This window comes from Peromyscus eremicus, chromosome 6, assembly GCF_949786415.1.
Source record: "Peromyscus eremicus chromosome 6, PerEre_H2_v1, whole genome shotgun sequence".
In the NCBI taxonomy this organism is placed as follows: domain Eukaryota; kingdom Metazoa; phylum Chordata; class Mammalia; order Rodentia; family Cricetidae; genus Peromyscus; species Peromyscus eremicus.
Genome location: NC_081421.1, coordinates 80,669,287 through 80,690,719, shown reverse-complemented (window position 1 = coordinate 80,690,719; position 21,433 = coordinate 80,669,287). Strand labels below are relative to the sequence as shown.

General features: G+C 48.5%; 1 protein-coding gene across 1 annotated transcript; it reads left to right on the top strand.

The window, feature by feature from the left end:
• The first annotated feature begins 576 nt into the window (after window positions 1-576).
• Strip1 (striatin interacting protein 1) lies at window positions 577-20,263 on the top strand. Its single transcript, XM_059266062.1, has 21 exons — window positions 577-778; window positions 4,244-4,313; window positions 5,024-5,098; window positions 5,428-5,562; window positions 5,663-5,783; window positions 6,963-7,031; window positions 8,205-8,311; window positions 8,420-8,547; window positions 10,864-11,046; window positions 11,405-11,622; window positions 12,487-12,552; window positions 12,658-12,721; window positions 13,608-13,679; window positions 14,185-14,259; window positions 14,452-14,549; window positions 15,640-15,766; window positions 16,047-16,147; window positions 16,829-16,895; window positions 17,362-17,466; window positions 18,010-18,214; window positions 19,335-20,263. The coding sequence occupies exons 1-21, from the start codon at window positions 599-601 to the stop codon at window positions 19,580-19,582; spliced, it is 2,514 nt and encodes an 837-aa protein (XP_059122045.1). The 5' UTR covers window positions 577-598; the 3' UTR covers window positions 19,583-20,263.
• The last annotated feature ends 1,170 nt before the right edge of the window (window positions 20,264-21,433 follow it).

Below are 21,433 nucleotides of genomic sequence, written 5' to 3'. Positions count from 1 at the left end.
AGAGAAACCCTGTCTTAAAAAAGAAAACAAAAAAGAGACCCTCCACCCCTGTGCATTTTCCCCTCTCTTTTGATAAGATTATAACGAGGCTCCAGAGGTGCCTTGGGTGGATAGTCTGACAAAGCAAAACCAGGAGTCCCTAGGGTCGCACGCACAAGGGGTTTCTTGCAGAGTCCTACAAACTTGCAGGTTTTCCAGCTTGGGCTGGGGAGCCATAACCAGTTGTTAATTGTACTGAAATTGCTCTCTGCTAGTAAGAGGCTTCAGCTAGACCTATGGGTAAGGGATTCCTTTGTTTACTGATGTCTCCCTAGTTTTCCCTTTCATCATGCAGAAAGGAAGAGACAACTAAATTAACCGAAGGTGTTAAATCTCACGGATCAAAAGGCACCTAAAGGGATTCCTGCGAGCCCAATGGAAGGAGGGAAGAGAAACTAAATGACGAAGAGAAAGACCTGAAGATGATTGACAGTTACGGCTTTCAACACACGCCGCCACACTGCATATGGCGATTGGGGAAATTTCCTGGAGGAAATCACGCGAGAGTTGCCTGACGGAGCCCGTCCGAGAATTGAGCCGGGGGTGTGGAGCAGCCAAGATGGAGCCGGCCGCCGCCGGTCCCGGCCCTCTGATTGTGAACAACAAGCAGCCCCAGCCGCCACCTCCTCCGCCGCCCACCACCGCACAGCCTCCTCCCGGGGCGCCGAGGGCCGCTGGAGGACTCCTGCCGGGGGGCAAAGCTCGCGAGTTTAACCGCAACCAGCGCAAAGACTCGGAGGTCAGAGCTGCAGGGGGGCGAGGCTGCCCCTGGTCGGGTGGCAGAGGGGGTCGCGGGGCCGGGGCAGCTTCCGGGCCCAGGCGGGCTTCCGGGTGGCTTGACAGGCGGGCTGGGGGGCTGGCTGTCACTTTACCGAGAACCGTGCTGCTGGAGAAACTGGAAGCCCGGAGCCCTGCCCCGAACTCCTCTGCGGCCCGGGGGAAGGTCCTGGGGACAGCCGGTCTGCCCCTGGGGGCGTGGCCTGAGGCACAGCCCAGGGGTACAGAGTAGGGGGTCTGCATGAGTTCTTAGCCCCTCATCATTTCCGGCCTCTAATCTTGGGCGGGCGGTGGGCGACGCCAGTTGTCAGCGAAGGGACCCCGGAGAGTTTTGTGGGCGCTTAGAACAGAGCTTGTATCTCTAGTGCTGCTTGGCCCCAGGGTGTGAGCGTAGCAGAGAGAGCATACTAAGTTCCCTCCGAACTTTAGTCAGTGCAGGATCAGGCCGTGGGCAGACACTGACAAGTATTTTTGGATGCCCAGTGAACCCAGTGCTGACCTGTTAAGGATCAGAAGTACACAAAGGGCGCAGGATTCTCCTTGCTAGTGAGCTGTGCTTCCCTTTGCCTGAGCAGTATCGAGCTATTCACCTCGCCCCAAGTTAAAATTCCTCCCACTGCTTCCGTTTGCAGAATTCATGAATGAACACACACCCATGGCAGCATTTTAGGGCGTCTTAATCAGCACATTCATTCCCAGAGCACTTACTATGCAATCTCCACCTGAGACAACTCCCAGTGTGATGAGCAGTCAGGCACTTACTGAGAGGGAATCCCTCATTATCCAAATTTGATGCTCCAGCTCGAACCAGAGACTAATGATACTGTCTTTAGAGCTCTGAAATCAGTTCCTTTCAAACATTTTTGTTGCAGGCTCAAACCCTGCTAAAACACGTTGTAAATGAACAAGCCCAGAGTAGAGAGGTTGAGCTTTGAGTGGCCTTTTTGAAAAGAACAGAAGATGGACCCTTCAGGAATCTTTTATTGTGGAACAATGGATCATCAGTGGCTACTTCTCAGTGATCTTTCAAGTATGAAGGAGTATGAAAGTTTTAAGTTTGGAGCCTACTTTTTTGGGGGAGGGAGCGTTGAGACAGGATTTCTCTGTGTAGCTTTGGAGCCTGTCCCGGAACTCACTCGGGAGACCAGGCTAGCCTCGAACTCACAGAGATCTAACTGCCTCTGCCTCCCCAGTGCTGGGGTTAAAGGTGTGCGCCACCACCACCCGGCAAGAGCACACCTTCTTTAATGACCAGACTAGTTCAGTTTTTCTGAAGAGGATGCTGAGAATCGAACTATACTCCCAGACTTTCTTTTCTTTTAATGTTTTAAGGGGCTGGAGAGATGGTTCAGTGGTTAAAAGCAGTTGCTGCTCTCTCGGAGGACCTGAGTTTGGATTCCAGCACCCATATTGGGCGGCTCACAACTGCCTATTACTCTAGCTCCTAGGGATCCAGTACCCTCCTTCTAACCCATATGGGAACTTGTATGCACACATGCACTTACACTCACAGATAGAGGCATAAATAAAATCAGTCTTTTTAAGAAATATTTTAGGGCTGGCAAGATGGCTCAGCAGGTAAAGAAGTTTTACATTTTCCTAACTAGCTGAAAAATAGTCAGATAAATACATTTTTATGCTTTTTTTTTTTTTTTTTTTTTTTTTTTTTGGGTTTTTCGAGACAGGGTTTCTCTGTATAGCTTTGCGCCTTTTCCTGGAACTCACTTGGTAGCCCAGGCTGGCCTCGAACTCATAGAGATCCGCCTGGCTCTGCCTCCCGAGTGCTGGGATTCAAGGCGTGTGCCACCACCGCCCGGCTTTTTATGCATTTTTTTATTATTCTGTGATGCTGAGAATCAAATTCTGAGCCTTGTGCAAGCTAGGCCAACACTGTCCTGCCAAGCTACATCCTCAACCTCTATTATACATTTTAATTCCTCTTTCTATCCTTGAATTTCACCAGAGTCAACATCTGGAAGGCCCATCAAATAGAAAGATCTGTCTCCTTGCATTAGAGATGTTGATGCTGCACACTTCCTCTATTGACAGCTTAAGTCAGTAGTTTGGGAGTCTGATCAGTGTCTAGAGGACAGGGAGGCTGACATTGGAGGAGCGCTCTAATGTGTGCTACGTAAATTTTATTAGTCCTCAAAGATAGCCAAGGCAGCCAAGCATGCTTCTAGTCTCAACACACAGATGAGAAAGTAGGATCAGAGTTCAAGGCCAGCCTGGGCTGCACAGTAAAACTTGGTCTCTACATAAGTACATTGGGAGGGGATAAGAAAGAATAATGGATTTGGTGGTGAATGTGGTCACAATGCATTATGTATACAACATGTATGAAATTGTCAAAAAAATAAGTCATAAGAAAAGTTCTAAGCAGATTTTTGTCATTCCTGTTCTGTAAATGAAAAACTCAGTAATGTGTGCTGCTGTCAATTTTAATTGTGTTTTGGTGGTACTGGGACGTGAGCCCAGGACCCTACACGTTAGGTAATCATTCTACCACTGAACTGTATCCCTAGCCTAGAAACTCAGTAGCTTGTGAAAGTGTCCACTATTGTCCATTAATAAGGAGTAGAGTTATTGTTTGAGGGATGTCATTTTGTCAGTGGTCGTTATCTGTTATAAGGTTCTCCCTGACCCCGCCTTCCATCTTACTTGCTTCTCCCCCAGCCCCCAATGCTGAAGATTAAACCCAGGGTAGCACATACTAGGTACCCTACACTGAAATGTACTCTGGTCTTCCAAGTACATTTTAATCAAGACTGCCTTCATTCGTTTTTTTTCTTGCTGCTTCTCTCTTCCTAGTACAAGTCTTCCAAGATGGCGCGTTCTCAGGAATCACCTACCTCTAACAGATTGTCATTGCATTCTCTCCTGTGTGTGGGAGGGAGGCCAATCTGTTCCATTTCTGCTTTCTCTGTCTGTCAGTTCTCACTAAAAATTGAGATAAGAACAGGGTACTGTGGGTTTCAATACTCATTTTGTCCTTAGCTGTTTATAGCCCACAGTCCAGAAAGAAGTGAAACGTCTAGATATTTAGTACTGTATGGACTGGTCAGTCGCTGCACAAAATAGAAATTCTGTGTTTATATTGAACAGCTATGTAATGGATATCATTGGTCAGCAAAACAGAGTTTCTGTTTCAGGGAACTTGCGGTCTCATGGAGAGGAAGATGATTAAAAAAGAAATCCATCGAATTATTATAGTTTATAGTAGGTGCTTTGAAGGTGAAATACAGGGCGTTGGAGAGGGCTTAAAGAGGACTTCATCTAGTCTAAGAGACCAAATACTGTGATAAAACATCAAAAAAGTAGAGGCAGTGATGTCATGTAGTGCCACAGTGTCTCTGAGGCTTTTATGTTTATCCCTTTGTAAAACACTCAGGAGGATCTTTTATGCGAAGTTCTTTCCATTCATCAGGGCTATTCTGAGTCTCCAGACCTGGAGTTTGAGTATGCTGACACAGACAAGTGGGCAGCAGAGCTTGCAGGTAAGGTCTAGACCTTTGTGTCCTTTGCAGGAGTTTTGACTGGGGTCTTAAGAAAATTAAGACTGGATATCATTTTCCCCTAGTTATTCCTATCAATGGTATATAAAACATCAATTAGCTATTTAGCTTGGACACATGTCTTGTAATTTTTTAGTTGTCCTTTATCTCCATGAAGGATCTTGTTTGGAGTCAGCTCAATTGGTTATTGCCCAGTCTCCGGGTAAGGCAGTTAGTGGTGCTCCTTACCGTACACCAACTGGACAGTGATCTCTCACACAGTAGTGAGTCACAGGAATGCTAGCAACTGTGCTTGAATCTTTGCACATCTGTCACTGTTACTGTTATTGGTGTATAATATGAGGACAGCATGATCTGCCTCTCCAGCCTTTCATGATCCTTATTCAGGAGGTAACACTAAAGACATATTCAGGGTGATGAACAGCCTCTGACACAGCGTAGTCTAATACATATTATACTAGAAATGCCCAGATTTATGCTCCACTGACATTCCAGTTCAAAGTGGCCAGTGTTACCTCTGTCGAGTGCATCAGAACATTAAGGCCTTCCCCACACAGTAATTAGAAAGAGTAGCCTGAAAATCACTGTGACTTACGCAGGAGTAGAGTTGAGTAGAATGCCTTACTTCCTCTGCTGCATGTGAGAACTGATGTGGAGTGTGGTAATGGTGAGGAGACTTTGTTCTTTGACAGAGCTTTACAGCTATACAGAAGGACCAGAATTCTTGATGAATCGAAAATGCTTTGAGGAGGACTTCCGGATCCATGGTGAGATCATTTCCCCCACTTCTTGGTACTCTTTACACTGTATCAGGAGAGTACAGGGTTTCTCTTCATCATCAAACTGATCTAAGACATCCAGGAATATGAGAAAATTGTTGTACTAGTTGTTCAAGGCCAGATGTGACATGTAGAATGGGCCTTCTGGGCATTCTGATGGGAATTCCAATTCACCGAACAGCAGTGTGGCCTTATCCCTTATGAAGGAGTAACTTGTCTTTCTGGTTCTGTTATTGTCCTGATTTGAAAGATTAACACAGTCCATTCTATTGTGAGGAATTATGTGGGTTCAGTTATAAGTGTCTCTTGTCCTTCAGTGACAGACAAGAAGTGGACCGAGCTGGATACCAACCAGCACCGTACCCATGCCATGAGGCTTCTGGATGGCTTGGAAGTCACTGCCCGGGAGAAAAGACTTAAGGTGGCCCGTGCAATTCTCTATGTTGCCCAAGGTACTGTGATGATGTCCCCAGGGACCCCCTGGTCCCCCTGCTAGTGACAGTGCCTAGTTACGTATGGCGGGTCTTGTTAAGCTGTGGCCTGTATTTGCAGGTACCTTTGGAGAATGCAGCTCAGAGGCAGAAGTGCAGTTCTGGATGCGCTACAACGTCTTTCTGCTCCTGGAGGTGGGCACGTTCAATGCTTTGGTGGAGCTTCTGAACATGGAAATAGAGTGAGCACTTCTGTTGAAGGGCTTTAATAGGGAAGAAGGGGAGGGGAGGGGAGGGGAGGGAAAGAGAGTAGTGGGAAGTGGGTCAGAGCTTACAGAACTAATAACATTGAGACAGGTAAATAGGTCATTGAAGGTAAAGGGTCTGTTCTCAGGCTACTTGGAACATATAAGGTTGAATAATGGAGAAGCTGCTTAATGATTCCTTGGAAAATAATATAATAGAGAGAGATGAGAAAATATAATAATAGAGAAAGGTGAGAGGTTCCTACGGTAATAAAAAGTGATGGGTGCCTGTGCTGGATTCACGTGGTCTGTAATGCTGGATCATTGGTACCTGGCAGCTTCTGCCCATGCCTAAAACAGCCCTCAGAAGGGAACTTCTCATCTTGAGCTCCCTCTGTGTTTTCCCGTCAGCGGTACAGCAAGCCCAGACCTGACACGTGCACACAACAAAGCTTGTGCCCTGGACAACACAGCTACTGTCGTCTAAGGCCAACGGCCGTCATAGACAGGGAGATTGCTGTCAGCTGGAGTCCAGCGTGGTCTGCATAGTGAGTTCCAGGGTAGCCAGAGCTACTTAGAACATACCCAAAAACAAACAACAACAACATTAAAATCAATATGGTTGTAACTAAAAACACTCACCGAGTACTACATCCTCAGGCACTGTGCTCAGGACATTATGTTTACTAAATCATGTTAATGGCTCCAGTACTGTTATCACCCTGATTTTGTAGATGAGACAACTAGACACAGAAGTCGACTCGACCTTGCCCATGTATACCTAACTAGTAAACGTAAGAGCTACAGCCAGGGTTCATACTTTGAGACTTGACAGTCTGGTCCAGGGCTTGAGTTCTTTTTTTTTCTTCTGGTTTTTCAAGACAGGGTTTTTCTGTATAACAGCTTCAGCTGTCCTGGAACAGAGCTGTACTCACTCTGTAGCCCAGGCTGGCCTCAAACTCACAGAGGTCCACCTGCCTTTGCCTCCCGAGTGCTGGGATTAAAGGTGTGCACCACCACTGCCCGGCTCAGGGCTTGAGTTCTTAACTAGTGTGGTGTCCTAAGGTCTCGTGTAGAGCCTAAACATATTGGCATCTTGTTGCCTGATGGGACAGGACTTGTCAAGGGCTCACTTACCTCCCTTACCCTGTCAAGCTGATTTCGATCTCTCCGCAGTAACAGTGCTGCATGCAGCAGTGCAGTGAGGAAGCCTGCCATCTCCCTGGCTGACAGCACAGACCTGAGGTGAGACAAGCTACAAGCCTGGTACCCTGAGCAGCCAGACAGTGAGCTCAGAGCAAGACCGAGCGTTTTTTAGCTGTGTGTGCATTCCTTTTGCACACTAATCAGCTCAAGTGATAGGCTCTCTGGGAGTCGTTAGTAGGCCTTGATGAGGTGCCATCTTAGGGGAGAGGAGGGACCTGGAAAATCCAGAGGAAATCAAGGTCAAACCACTTAATAGAGCTGCTAAGGAGTTGGTTGTAGAGGATTTTTTTTTGTTTGTTTTTTGTTTTGTTTTGTTTTTGTTTTTTCAAGACAGGGTTTCTCTGTGTAATTTTGCGCCTTTCCTGGTACTCACTTTGTAGTCCAGGCTGGCCTCGAACTCACAGAGATCCGTCTGCCTCTGCCTCCCGAGTGCTGGGATTCAAGGCGTGTGCCACCACCGCCTGGCCATTTGTAGAGTATTTTATATGTAGACAGAAACCAGGGTGTTGCTCTGGGACTCCCACCCGTTGTACACAATTTGATCCCCATCTGTGTGGGTTTATCCTGACAATGCCACCGTGCTTCCTGGCTGCACAGGAATAGCCCCTGCTAAAGAACAGGGGCGTCTTCCCATGCTTTAGGGTTGAAATCTGGTTTTGGAATTGAGCTGTGGTTCTCCTCACTGTAGTCAGGATCTCCGCCTTTCACCTCCTGTTTTCCACTCTCCTGGTAAACTCTGCCCTCTTTCTGTAATCCTGCCTGCTTAGACCTCAGTCACTTACTCTAGTCAGTTCTGTTTTTCTTTTCAGGAGGCTTAGGGCAGTACATTCTTTAGGCCATTCTTGTTCATGTTTGGAGATACAGAATGAGTTACAGGCTCTGCCTGAGCAAGAATCCTCAGGTGTCACTTCTCTTCTTGGGTTTTCTCTGTATGACAGCCTTCTCCTACCACTTGCATGGGTGTTTACATCTTAGCCAGGAAGTGAGAAAGCCCAAGGGTTCCTCCTTCACATTTTTGTTTGTTTGAGACTGACTCCATATATGATTTAGGCCAGGCTAGAGCTTACTATCTAGCCCAGGCTGGCCTGAAACTTGAGACCCTCCTGCCTCAGCTTTTCAAGCACTGGTATTACAAGCATACACCACCACTCCCTGCTGAGAGTGCCGCTTGGTCCCCGTCTTACTCTCTTACGAACTGGTTCTTGTGCTCAGGGTTCTGCTCAACATCATGTACCTGATTGTGGAGACTGTGCACCAGGATTGTGAGGGTGACAAGGCCGAGTGGAGAACGATGCGACAGACCTTCAGAGCTGAGCTGGGTAGGACCTGGGGTCCTCTGTTCAGGCCTTGCCTGGGAGCTGAGACTGGAGGGCTTTGGGTGGGTCCTGTTGCTGCCTGGGGTCCTGATATCTTTGAATCACTTCCAGGCTCCCCTCTGTACAACAACGAGCCATTTGCCATCATGCTATTTGGGATGGTGACCAAATTTTGCAGCGGCCATGCCCCCCACTTCCCCATGAAGAAAGTTCTCTTGCTGCTCTGGAAGACTGTATTGGTGAGCATCTTCTTGGGGGCACTTATATGCTAGGAGACAAGGCAGCAAAGAGACGTCTTTGTATGGTTGGCCCTCTGTACCTGTGGATTCTCATCCATATATGCATCCAAATACAGGTCAAGGAATAAGGTTTGCATCTGTGCTGCTGTACAGACTTTGTTGTTACTGTTCCCTAACTAGTATAATGATGACTTATGTAGTTTTAGGTAGTACAAATAATCTAGGTATGATTTCAAGCTTGCAGAAGGTTATGCGCAGGTTGTATGCAAATACCGTTCCATCTTCTGAGGGATGTGATATCTTCCTGGGGGGGGGGGATTCTGGAGCTAGTCTCCCATGGATAATGATGAATAACTATGTTTCTTTTTGAATACTGAATTATGTGAATATGTAGCTAATTTGTTTAAAAAATATTTGTTTAGTGGTATTACAGATTGAACCTAGGACCTTGTGCATGCTAGGCAAACAGACTCCATTGAGTTACACTGGTGTTCTTTTTACTTTTTATTTATTTGCTTATTTTCTGTGCATGTGAGTATGCATTTGGTACATGTATGTAGTACATGAACACGTGTGTATAGCTGTACACACCCATGCTCAAGAGACCAGAGTTTCCTGCTCTGTCATTCTTTGCTGTATTCCCTTATGGCAGGATCTCTGCCTGACCCTGGTGCTAAGATGGCAGCCAGCAAACCCCTTGATTCTGTTGGGTTACAGGCTAATGTGTGACTTCTCCAGCTTTTTACCTGGGTACTAGGGATTTAAACTCACATCCTCATCTTTTTGAAGCAAGTGCTCTTACCCACTGAGCCCTGTCCTCAGCTGTTTACTTTTTATTTTGACACAAGATCTGGCCTTAAACTTGAAATATTCCTGCCTCAGCCTCGTCAGTATAGCTCCCAGGCTCAGTTTTTAAAAAGTTCCAGAAAAGAGATGAAAAAAATACAGGGCATGGTGGTGCACAACTTTAATCTCGGCACTCGGGAGGCAGAGGCAGGCAGATCTCTGTGAGTCTGAGGGCAACCTGGTCCACAGAGTGAGTTCTAGGACAGCCAGGGCTACATGGTAAGACCTTGTCTCAAGGGAAAAAAGTGCTGAGTAGGGGCAGGCATGACATGGCCTTCGTGTCATACTAGATTGGCTCCTGGCTTTTGTTAAAGCCATTTCTAATCATACAGCAGTGCCATCCTCGAACAAGATGCCTCTTTGGAGACCACTCCCAAACCTGTGTTGTAAAAGTGGTTTGAGGCAAAGATGGCACTGATGTAGTCGTAGTCCAGTGGGCAGATGACTTGTTACCTGGGTTGAGCTTAACTTTGAACAGCGGAGCTCTCTCTGCAACCCGGTAAGATGTCTTTTGAAGGAAGCAAGAGTGAGCCTCTAGCTAGCCTATTTCCCGAGGGTGTCTTGTGAAATGGACTGTTTCTGTATGGGGAGGGAGTAGATGCTGGGTGGGCTGGCCATCACACTTAGCATGGGGCATTGTCAGATACCAAGCCCAGGACAAGCAGGGAGCCCTCTCTCCAGGAGGAGCACTGTGCTGAGTGGGGTCTTCCCTTTACTCTACAGCCAGAGTTTGGTGAGTTTAGAGCCTCTCAGGGTCTGTACAAGCTTTATCTTGACCAGACCTGCTGGTTCCTCAGGAAGCCTCACTCAGGCTGAGAGGAAAGCTTAGTTACTCAGACACAGTGGCACTGAGTAGCCACAGTGACTATGGGGCTAGAGCTTGATCTTCTAGTGAATTTAGAGAGGTTTTTATTTTATTTTTTTAGTATATTATTTTATTTGAGCAACACACAGTAGGTTTTAGTTTTGTTTGGAAGACTGAAATGCACAGCTTTGAAGCATCAGTCAGCTGACATTTGTAAGAACTGGCTCTACCCTGCTTTGTTTGGTTGGTTGGTTTAAAGACATGGTCTCTCTGTAGCTTTGAGTAGCCTGGAACTTGCTATGTACACTAGGCTGGACTTCTAATTTTGGTGATCCTCCTGCTTCAGCTTCAGAAGAGTTGGGATTATCAGTATGTGCCACCACACCCTGCTTCTTTTTAAAATGAGAGACTATATCATATGTACAGAATTGCATGTATCCAGCACCAGCTTCCAGCAGCTGGTGTTTCATTCTTTCCTTGCTCTTTTTCTCTTGTTCCTTGTAGAGAGAGCTCTGAATTCTCCTTGGATGGCTTTAGTTTTTTGTCCAAGGGGCTGTGTGGGTCTCTATAAAGGCTTGGGTTCTGATGGTGTCTTGCATGCTTTTTAGTATAGTGATATCAACAAGGACATGGTGACCTAGGCTCTGCACCTCCATTTTACACAGTGCACACTGGGAGGCTTTGAGGAGCTGCAGAGCATGAAGGCTGAGAAGCGTACTCTCCTTGGCCTTCCCCCACTGCCTGAGGACAGCATCAAGGTGATCCGAAACATGAGGGCTGCCTCTCCACCAGCCTCTGCCTCAGACCTGATTGAGCAGCAGCAGAAACGGGGCCGACGGGAGCACAAGGTGAGGCAACAGAGGGCCCAGGACTCCCGAGAGATCTCCAAGTGCACACGGGGTAGGGTGTGAGCACATGCTCTTAAGGCAAGCAGGATATTAGAAATCAGCTCCTATCAGGCCGATCAGAGGAGTCCACAGCAAGGACACTGTCTCCAGCCCCAGGCCCAGTGGATAGTGGGTACTTAGATCGTGGCAGCTGTTGAGGTGCTGGAGCAAGAAGTGACTTGTCATTTCATTCTAGTCCCAGCTCCTTCTCTATGTTCCCAGCTCCCTATCTGACACCTTTTGTTCCTCTGAACTGTTTCCCTCTGCCATCAGCTCGTTAGTTGTCCAGCTTTCTCAGCCCCCTTCCCTGTGCTTTCAGGCTCTGATAAAGCAGGACAATTTAGATGCCTTCAATGAACGGGATCCATATAAGGCTGATGACTCTCGAGAAGAGGAGGAGGAGAACGATGATGACAACAGCCTGGAGGGGGAGACTTTTCCCCTTGAGCGAGATGAGGTGATGCCTCCCCCACTACAGCACCCTCAGACTGACAGACTTACCTGCCCCAAAGGGCTCCCTTGGGCTCCCAAGGTCAGGTGAGTCTCAGAGTTCTAGAATCGTCTTGAAGTGAGGGCCCTCATATCCTCAGGCCAGTGTGGACCCAAGCTCTTCTGCAAGGCTAAGATAACCTTAAATTGTCCTGTGCTATCCTGGGCATGTCTGGGAGGATGGTTTTGCTGATGTCACACAAAATAACCCTTGTGCAACTCCTGTATCAGTAATTTGAACTGATCAAACTTGATAGTGAAGAGAGACAGGGAAAAAATAAAATGTGTATCTAGGCAAACCTGTCCCCACTCATTGGAGTTGTATATGGCTTTTTATATAAAAATGATAGATGAAGGGTTTCACAAAACCACTTAATGCATTGAACAGTATCATTGGGTGAGTCAGTAGATGGGGAGGTAGCTGGAGATGTGTATCTTTATAGGCAGCAGCTTAATGAATAGCTGTGTATATGAGCTGATGTAAAAGGGGTAAGTCCTCAGCTTTCTGGGTTGTGTGAGAAGAATGTAGAACAGGTCACCCCAAAAGCCAAGATGTTGAGACAAGAAAATAAACGATTCATTTATCTCTTACACTTCTTAGTGTTTGAAAGTATTAAATATTACTATTGTTTGAATAAACTGTGCTTTTAAGTTTACTATACCTCCCTGATTTTGAGTCAGCTGGACATGCATATTATAGAAATACAAACATATTTTAAGTTTATGAACCCCCCCAAAATTATGTAAAAATCAAAATAGCTGGAATTCAGATTTTTTCCCCCTGATTGTAAGAGATCTTTCCTTGTCCTGGAATCACAATTTGGAAATGCTTTGTCTATTAGAACACAGGCCTGTGACAGTAGCACACCTTGAGACAGTACTTGATAAAATCTGTCCCTGCTTCTTTGGTAGAGAGAAAGACATTGAGATGTTCCTTGAATCCAGCCGCAGCAAGTTCATAGGCTACACTCTAGGCAGGTGAGTGTGACCTGAGTTCCTTTTGAAGTCCATTCGCCTGGCCTTGGGGCAGCAGACAGGCGCATGGATGTCTGGGCTCAGCACAAGGCCTTCTTTATTCCCCAGTGACACCAGCACAGTGGTGGGGCTGCCAAGGCCAATCCACGAAAGCATCAAGACACTGAAACAGGTAAGTGGCCCGAAGGGAACTTTTGGCCTTGTTTGGTCCCAGGTGAATAAAGTGAGAAGGGACAAGCTGTTCAGGATTATTGTCTGCCAGCAAGAGCCTGGGAAGCACCTCTTCTTAAGTGTGACCTCTTTAGAGATGTGTTAGATAGCAGTCTCAGAGTTCAAGGAGCCCGTAAGTAGCCTTCCCTTTTCCTTAGCCAAGCTCTAAGGTTGGAGAGGCGTCGCAGGTGGAGATGACATTGTCAGCTTTGCTGTTTATAGAATGGTTGGGGAGCGAGGTATGAGCACCATCGTGGTGTGCTAAGAGCATGCTTAGAAATCAGGCAGGCTCAGTTACCCAGTCCTAGACGGCTGCAGGCAGACAGGACACAGGCGCTCAGCAGGCAGGCGGGTGGGATCTAAAGACAGGGCTGGGGCCAAGACCATCTTGTTTTCTCCCATGCTCACTGCTGGGGGTGGGGGGCGGAGCTGTGAGGGATCACAGGAGTGCTTCTGATGTATCTGGACTGTAATATTTTTAAGTCCAATTTTGAAACTGGTAATGATAAGTGGTCTCAGCAGCTAGGCTTTTTGAGTACACAGTTTGGCCTCTGATGTCTTTTCTCCTGTCATTTTTGTTGTTGAAAACCCTTTCCTCCACTTAGTTTGCTTTTTGCTAATTGACTATGGGCTTTTCACAGAGGTTGTCAGAGTAGATGCCTCCTTAGAAAGCTATTAGAAGTTTGCAGTTTCATTAGGGAATCTTTGCTGTGACTTAGCCCTCTCTCAGAAGACCAGAGTAAAATCTTGGGTCTTTGCCAGTGTGTGTGTGGGGGTGGGGGTGGGGGGGGAGTGTGGCCAGAGAATTAAGGGTGTTTTTCTCAGCACCTTCTCCTGCCTCTCTTCAGCACAAGTACACATCGATTGCAGAGGTCCAGGCACAGATGGAAGAGGAATTCCTTCGCTCTCCTCTCTCAGGGGTGAGTTAAGATGCCTACAGCCATGGAGTCCCCAACTGCTCTCATCTCTGAGTGGGGCCTGGTCTACAAAGTTGCTCCAGGGCTCGGCCTCTCCTTAAAGAGATTCTCCGGTCCATGTCCCACTCTCTCAGTCCCTGAATGGCAACTTGAGCACAAAACTTGACCTCTTGGTGCTCTGTTTCCTGCCTGTGAAAGAACAGCAGTGATAGACTAGTACCTTCTCTCTGTTATTTACTTGTTGGTTTGATAGCATCTAGCTCTAACGCAGATGGCCTTTCTATACGGCTCGGACTGGCCTCAAAGGCCTGTCTCGGCCTAAGCAGTGCTGTGTTTGCTAGCAGCGTGGCTGTGGGGCCTTAGGAAGAGTGTTACAGTAAGAACTGACTACACTGTCCCAAGTGACGCTTGGCACGCTGTCATCAGTGTCACTCTTCACCTGGATGCTTAGAGACTCGGGAGAGTGTAGCCTAGACATAGGCTTGTGTTTGTGACTTCTGTACTAAAGGGAGAAGAGGAAGTTGAGCAAGTTCCTGCAGAAACCCTCTACCAAGGCTTACTCCCCAGCCTGCCTCAGTATATGGTGAGTGCTCTGGGTCTGGGACCTCTCTGGGGGCCTATCAGTAGGCACCTGTGGTGAGATACCCCATAGGCTGGTCCCCTTCACCCCACAAGTCTCCTGCCACCTGCAGACCTGCCGGAGTTCCACTTCTTGGGGCTTGCTCCATTATGACCCTGGGCTCTGGGGCCCATCTGAATGGTCCGCTTTTCCCAGATTGCCCTCCTGAAGATCCTACTGGCTGCAGCTCCCACATCAAAAGCCAAAACGGACTCAATCAACATCCTGGCAGATGTTCTGCCTGAGGAGATGCCGTGAGTATCAGTGCTATGAATGGGTAGAGGGAAGAGGGCCAGTGTCTTTCAGGTTGGTTTCTTTTGCTGGCCTAGCTTTGCTGCTGGTTAAGTCTAGGGTATTTCTGATTCAGACGAAGGAAACTACTGCATAAGTTTCCCTAGGTAGAGAGATGGCTTAGCCAGAATCCTAAGTAAATTAGGAATGCCGGTTTTCCTTTGTAAAATAGATGGGAAAGTAGACTTTCTCAGAGCCCTCCTAGAGCCATGTGGTTGGCACCCCCTGAGTGGGAGGGGTAATTTCTGGTCTGTTTGCTAGCCACCATAGAGCCCGTGATGGTGGAGTCTCTCCTGGCCAGTGAACTGGCAGGCTGAATCCTGGCAAACATCTCAGAGGAGAGAGTGAAACTCTTAGGGGTTCTTCCTCTCTGGCTAACAGGTCTTTCCATGTGAGGGAACAGCCTGAGGTCTAGTCTAAGGTCATATTCTATGTTGAGAAAGGGCCCAGGCCCACACCTGATTCACCTGCTGGCTAGGACCACCTTGTTCTGAGCGGATCCCGCCCTGGTCTGGTGATGGTGGCCAGGTGAGGGAGGAGGCAGGGATTGGCTCATACCAGAGGGAGGTTCACCGAACAGCAGGCCATCTTGATGGTCCTAGGAAATATGATCAAATACTGCATTTCCTCTTCTGAAGATTTGCAGTGAGAAGTCCTGAATTAAGAAACTGATATGACAGTGCTTCCTAAATTTATTCGACTTCAGGGTCCCTCAGTGCAGCGCTGTAGAGTGAAACTTCTCCACATACTGGTTTTCCACAGAACATACTTTGGGGAATTCAAGTTAATAGGGTGGCCAAAGCGTAGGGAGAATTTGGAAAAGAAGTTCCTTTTTGGAGGAGAAGCAGAGGAAGGGACTGAGAATGTGTTGGGCAGATCATGGGAAGATAGAAATTGTGCCAAACTGGATCGCTTGGGAGATGGGTAGATGGACCCCTAAGGCTGACCTCTGAAATGTTTGCGGGCTGTGGGCCCTTGCCAGAGGGTTCTGGAATCGGTCCCCACTGTGGACACCTGGGAGGAAGGTGACTCACCAGGCACTTGTGTTTCTAGCACCACAGTGTTGCAGAGCATGAAGCTGGGGGTGGACGTGAACCGCCACAAAGAGGTCATCGTCAAGGCCATTTCCGCTGTGCTGCTGCTGCTGCTCAAGCACTTTAAGTTGAACCATGTCTACCAGGTACCTGTGGGTCTGCCCGCCTGCCTGTGCGCTGGGCCAGCGCCTCGGTCCCTACCTGCCTGCCTGTGTGCTGGGCCAGCGCCTCAGTCCCTGCCTGCCTGTGCACTGGGCCAGCGCCTTGGTCCCTGCTGCTCCCCTAGCCCAAGAGAATAGGGCTTGGCCCACTGGAGCTCTGCATGAGCATTCTAATATGAGGTTCTCCAGCCAAGGCTTTTTTGTCTCTGGAGAAAAGAGAATACAGTCCCAAGAGGCATGCTTAGTTTTCTTCTGTTGGTTTCAGTTTGAATACATGGCCCAGCACCTGGTCTTTGCCAACTGCATCCCTTTGATCCTGAAGTTCTTCAATCAAAACATCATGTCCTACATCACTGCCAAGAACAGGTGATGAGGACCGGGGACCAAGAAAGGGTGGTATAGCCGGATGGCAGTACTTCCAGCTGGTCTCTTCACTGAGACTGTTCAGCAGACATTTTTCTGAGCATCTATGAGTCAACACTTTGTTGACATCAGGAGACAAAGTGAAATGACAGTGTGTCAGTTTTGAGGCTAGCTAGTCTAGTGACTTTGTGTTTGACCAGGAGCTCTCATCCTAGGCTCTGGAATTGTCCTCACTACCACTTCTGTCCTTCTTCCCTTTCCCCTCCCAGTTCTCTGTAAGGAGCTTGGCTTTGTGCACTGTAAAGCTTTGTCTGATACTTAATACCCACCTGTGCCAGCTGTACCTGATAGCACCTGTTCATCAGTGTGAGCCATCACAAGGGAAGTGTCCAGCTAGCTGTGGCTTCTAAGAGGGCTTGGTGTAAATCAGTTGTCTGGAGCCTCACCGTCTAGATTCGTGTAACGGGAACGCTGCAGTAGTGTCTGCACCCCTTACAGTTCCTCATTAGACTAACTGGTCCAGTCACAGGGAAACTGTACATGTACACATTTCCTCATCAGTCAGGGAAACTGAGGTAGAGCAAGCAAGGTAGATTCTGACTTCTGCTTCAAATCAATCATGGCTACTCTGGCAGACCCAGCCTTTGCTCACGGTGAGCACCTGGGTCTTCTTGCATTCTGCAGCATTTCCGTCCTGGATTACCCTCATTGCGTGGTGAATGAGCTTCCAGAGCTAACTGCAGAGAGTCTGGTGAGTGGCTGGGATCCTCCTGGCTATCCCTTTGGTATGAGGGTTGCCTCCCCCAACACAAACATAGAGATGTCTTCCAGAATAGGTCACCAGAATAGGCTTTTAAAGTACCAGAGATGGCCATAAAGTCAGGGGGAGGGATGCTATAGAGCAGAATGATTGGGGATTGGGCTAGAGTTATTCAGGGAGCATGTTCTGCAGGGCTACTAACCTAGAACTTGCCTACTCAAGCTGCCTGCATCTTCCCACTGAAGTCTGGGGCTGTATTTCCTGCAGGAAAAGTCTATTGAGTTGCTGTTTCTCTGTCAACTTGTGGGGTGGACTTTCCCTTTAACTGGCTGTGAGACAAGGGGACTTTGTGCTAGAAACACTGAAGCGTGGCCAACTGTGGTGTATTTGTGAAGACCTTTGCACACTGCTGAGCAGCTAGTGTGAGAGTTGTGATTGTCCCTGGCTTTTCCTGCAGGAAGCTGGTGACAACAACCAGTTTTGCTGGAGGAACCTCTTCTCTTGCATTAATCTGCTTCGGATCTTGAACAAGCTAACGAAGTGGAAACATTCAAGGACTATGGTGAGTCAGTGCCGCAGCAAGCCTGGGACTCACAGAACAGTACCACATGCGGCGCCTCCCCTCACCTGGGACAAGGAGACCTCAGGGTGGGGCTCGTGAGGCAGCATTGTCCTCATTCAGTTCTGCAGACTTCTGGTCTTTGCTGAGTAGAACCGGAAGCTGGAAGAGACTCGTAGTCATGCTCTGAAACAAACCCACCCTCACAGATACTTTTCCCGTAGCCTCTTGGTCCTGATTGGGAAATGATAGTCAGGAGTCCAAGAGCTGCCTTAACCCTGGGATGCTTTTGGGACAGGGAAGGTCCATGAATTCTCAGAAATGAGATTACAGAGTGATCCATTATTAGGGTGACTAACCTTTGTGGTTTGCCTGTAGCTCTGCTGGTTTTAGTGATTAAAACTCCGTGTACCACCAAACCAGTGAGTTCAAGAGAAACTGCATGGCTTGTCGCCCTGTTTCCTACCCCAGAAGTGCTAAGTGACTGTGGTGGTGGTACACACACTTACTCCTTTGCTCACCATGGCCGCCACTGTGCCTGCCCAGATGCTGGTGGTGTTCAAGTCGGCGCCCATCCTGAAGCGGGCCCTGAAGGTGAAGCAAGCCATGATGCAGCTCTATGTGCTGAAGCTGCTCAAAGTGCAGACCAAGTACTTGGGGCGACAGTGGCGCAAGAGCAACATGAAGACCATGTCCGCCATCTACCAGAAGGTGCGGCATCGGCTGAACGATGACTGGGCCTATGGCAATGGTGAGGCCACTCGGGAAGCAGGAGTGGGAAGGGTGGGACAAGGTACACTTTGACTCCTCACCTGTGAGACCTCAGTTGTCTCTGCCCTGAGGCACAGAAAGGGGTCTGGCTTTAGTTTTTGTGGGAGCTCCAGGCAAGACTTTGGAAAGCTTCTCAGTGTCTGGGCTCATCTGCTTCTCTGTCCCTTCAATCTAAATCATGTCTTTTCTAGAAATTGCCAGAACGTTCTGCCCCTCTTCATCCCTACTGCAACTGCCTTCTGGCTGCCTAAATCCAAAGCTCCCGGCTGGCTCTGATTGCACTTGCGCCCCTCTGTCTGCCTCTGCTTTGGCTCCTGTCATCTCTTCAGCATACCCCCCCTCTACTGTTGCCTCCTGAGTACATTCCTGATCAGCTTCTTACTTCCCTTAGGGATGAAGTCAAACACTAAGAGAAGGGACACTCACTCACCTCCCTGGTCCAATGGTCCACAGCTTTCTTTTTAAAGCCCACTGTCTGCTGGCAGCCAGCCTCTGTCACGCCCAGGACTCTGGGACAGTGTGACCCCGCAGTGCCTGCTAAGGCTTCTCTGCAGGTCCCAGCATACACAGAAGCCCGTGCTCTTTAGTGTGCCCTCTGTCAGGACAGACTGCACAGGTACAGAGGGCAGCTGCACTTGGGCCATGGACCTTCGCATGGCACTTCCTGTCTAACTGTTCTCTGGGTGTTGCTGTGAGTTACGGTGTCACAGTCATTGTCACAGTCACAACACTGCAACACTATACCCAGTATCTGTCCAGGCTCAAGGAGCACGTGATGTGTTGTCAGGGAGGTGAGAGGAGGAGCAACTGAGGCAGTCTCAGGGCTCTGTCCCCGGAACCAAGGAGACTTCAGGGTTAGAAAAGTGCTTTTTCCAGGCGCTCTCCCATCTGGTCTACAGAGTTTGGGGAGCAAGGCTCTTTCTCAGTGGATCTGGGCTTTCTCCGTATGTTTGATTATCTTTTGCTTCTGGGAAAGAATTTCTATTCATCTTCCTGAGGATGGGGTTTGGAGGCGATCTCCTGGTTAAAGATCACACTCTTACTCATGGGGAGCTGCTGTAGGGCTGGACTCCTAACTGAGTTTTCCTGCTTTGTCCCAGATCTTGATGCCCGGCCTTGGGACTTCCAGGCAGAGGAGTGTGCCCTTCGTGCCAACATCGAACGCTTCAATGCCCGGCGCTATGACCGGACCCACAGCAACCCTGACTTCTTGCCAGTGGACAATTGCCTGCAGAGTGTCTTGGGCCAGCGGGTAGATCTACCTGAGGACTTCCAAATGAACTATGACCTGTGGCTAGAAAGGGAGGTCTTCTCTAAGCCCATTTCCTGGGAAGAGTTGCTGCAGTGAGGAGGACTGAAAGAGACCATGATCTCATCACACCCGAGGGACTGGCCTCATCATTGCTGCAGTGCCCAGATTGCCCTCCAGGTGGCAGCACAGCTCCATTGAGTCCTCCACAGCCAGCCCTGGGCCTGTGAGTAAATCTAGGATGGCCTCTGGTTGGTTCCCAGGATCCTACTCAGGAGCAGTCATCTCCAAGCTGGGATCTACTCTTCCTCCACTTGCCCAGTGTCTACCCTCCCCTCTTGGATCAGATTGATTGCAACCCATTTCACAGTTAGCCCTAGGCTGGGAAAAGCTGAGATGGGCCTTGCATCCCTTCTCATTGACAGCTGAATCTCAAGGTCACACTGACTCCTGAGCAGCTTTGGCATGTCAGCTGGTCAAGAAGGAGGGGCTGTGTGAGGGCCAAGAACAGAAAGTCAGCACCTTGGTTGTGCTCTGGGGGTATCGGTGCCATTCCAGCATCCTGCTGAGTTTTGTCCAGAAGTGATAGATCCCACAGCTTCTGCACCCTGGCTTTGGATATAATTGAAGATAGAGCAAGGCTTCCCGAAGTCAGATGTGCCAGTTTCCTCTTGATTACCATGGCCTGTAAATATATAAAACTCTGTGTGTTCTCTTGTGTCATGGTGGGGTTTTTAATGTGTTTGTGTATTCTGTTTACATTAAAAGAAAGCAAAACTATGCCTGTTGCCTTGTCTGTAGACAGGCTCTGGGGGCTAGGGATGTAGCTCGGGTAGAGTGCTTCCTTAGCAGGTAAGAACCCCTGGGTTTGGTCCCCAGCACCACATCAACCATGGTGGTACACACTTGGAATCTCAGCACCTGAGAGATGGAAGCAGGAGAATCAGAGGTCCTAGGCCATCCTCGTCTACATAGTTCAAGGCTAGCCTAGGCACCATGAGATTCTCCCTCAGAAATACGGTCTGAAAATCTCCAATTCTCCAAGTGCCACTTCCCACCAGCATGATAGGCCATCCACTTATCTCTTGTCTGCCTGCCTTTCCTATCATAGAGGGAAGGAGAAGTTGATACTTCCGTTATCTGCCCACAGCAGTCTGGGATTGCTTTAGGGTTCTAGGTCCTGGGATTCTAAACTATTGGCCTTGCTGTAGCTTCCGTAGAAACCTCAGGCTTCTCAGGATCACACTCTGGAGCTGTCCTCAGCCAAGCCTGTTAGTGCTAGGTTAAAGGGTTAGCTGATTGGGTCTTCATTGGGACAAAGAGGAAAGTTGTGTGCTCACAGGAATCAGTCATGGTGGGAGGGTGGTGGAGAGAGCATGTGGCTCCTATAGCTAAGGGAGAAACAAGGGAAATGTGTCTGTTTGAGTCCTGGGACCTCACTCAGCTCAGGTACCTGGTCACGTCTGCCTCAACCTTCTTTTCCTTCAAATTCATCCTCCTTATGACTTTAGTGACAGAGCTGCTTTTTCATAATTCCTAGAAGCTCCCTGTAGGCAACATGCAAGCGGTCTTAAATCTCTAATGGGGAGCGTCTTGACTGATAAAGGAAATATTCCAGGGCAAGTCTGTCTCGTTGGTATTTAGATTCAGTGCCTGCTGGGCCTGTGGCCTGCTGAGCCTCAGGCTGTGCTTTAATGTGGCAGCGTGGTTAGTAATAGTCAGGTGGAAAGGTCAGAACTCAAAGTCACATAGCTTTATGGGATGGAAAGTCCCCATGACTGGCTCTTTTCCCCTAAAGTGCCTGGCCAATGTGCTGCTGCTTGCTGGAACTTAGAGGAAGTACAGATGCTGAGATTTTGGTCTGGGAAGGTGAGTTTTCATATTCTTACTCCAACATGCATCTAGGTCTCTGAAATTGTTTAGCCTGAGGCATTGACCAGCCCCGCTTCT

Coding starts and splice junctions, on each gene's coding strand:
- Strip1 (XM_059266062.1), top strand. CDS start 599: ATGGAGCCGGCCGCCGCCGGTCCCGGCCCTCTGATTGTGAACAACAAG. Junction 8,312..8,419: donor GACCTTCAGAGCTGAGCTGG/GTAGGACCTGGG, acceptor AATCACTTCCAG/GCTCCCCTCTGTACAACAAC. Junction 12,553..12,657: donor ATAGGCTACACTCTAGGCAG/GTGAGTGTGACC, acceptor TTTATTCCCCAG/TGACACCAGCACAGTGGTGG.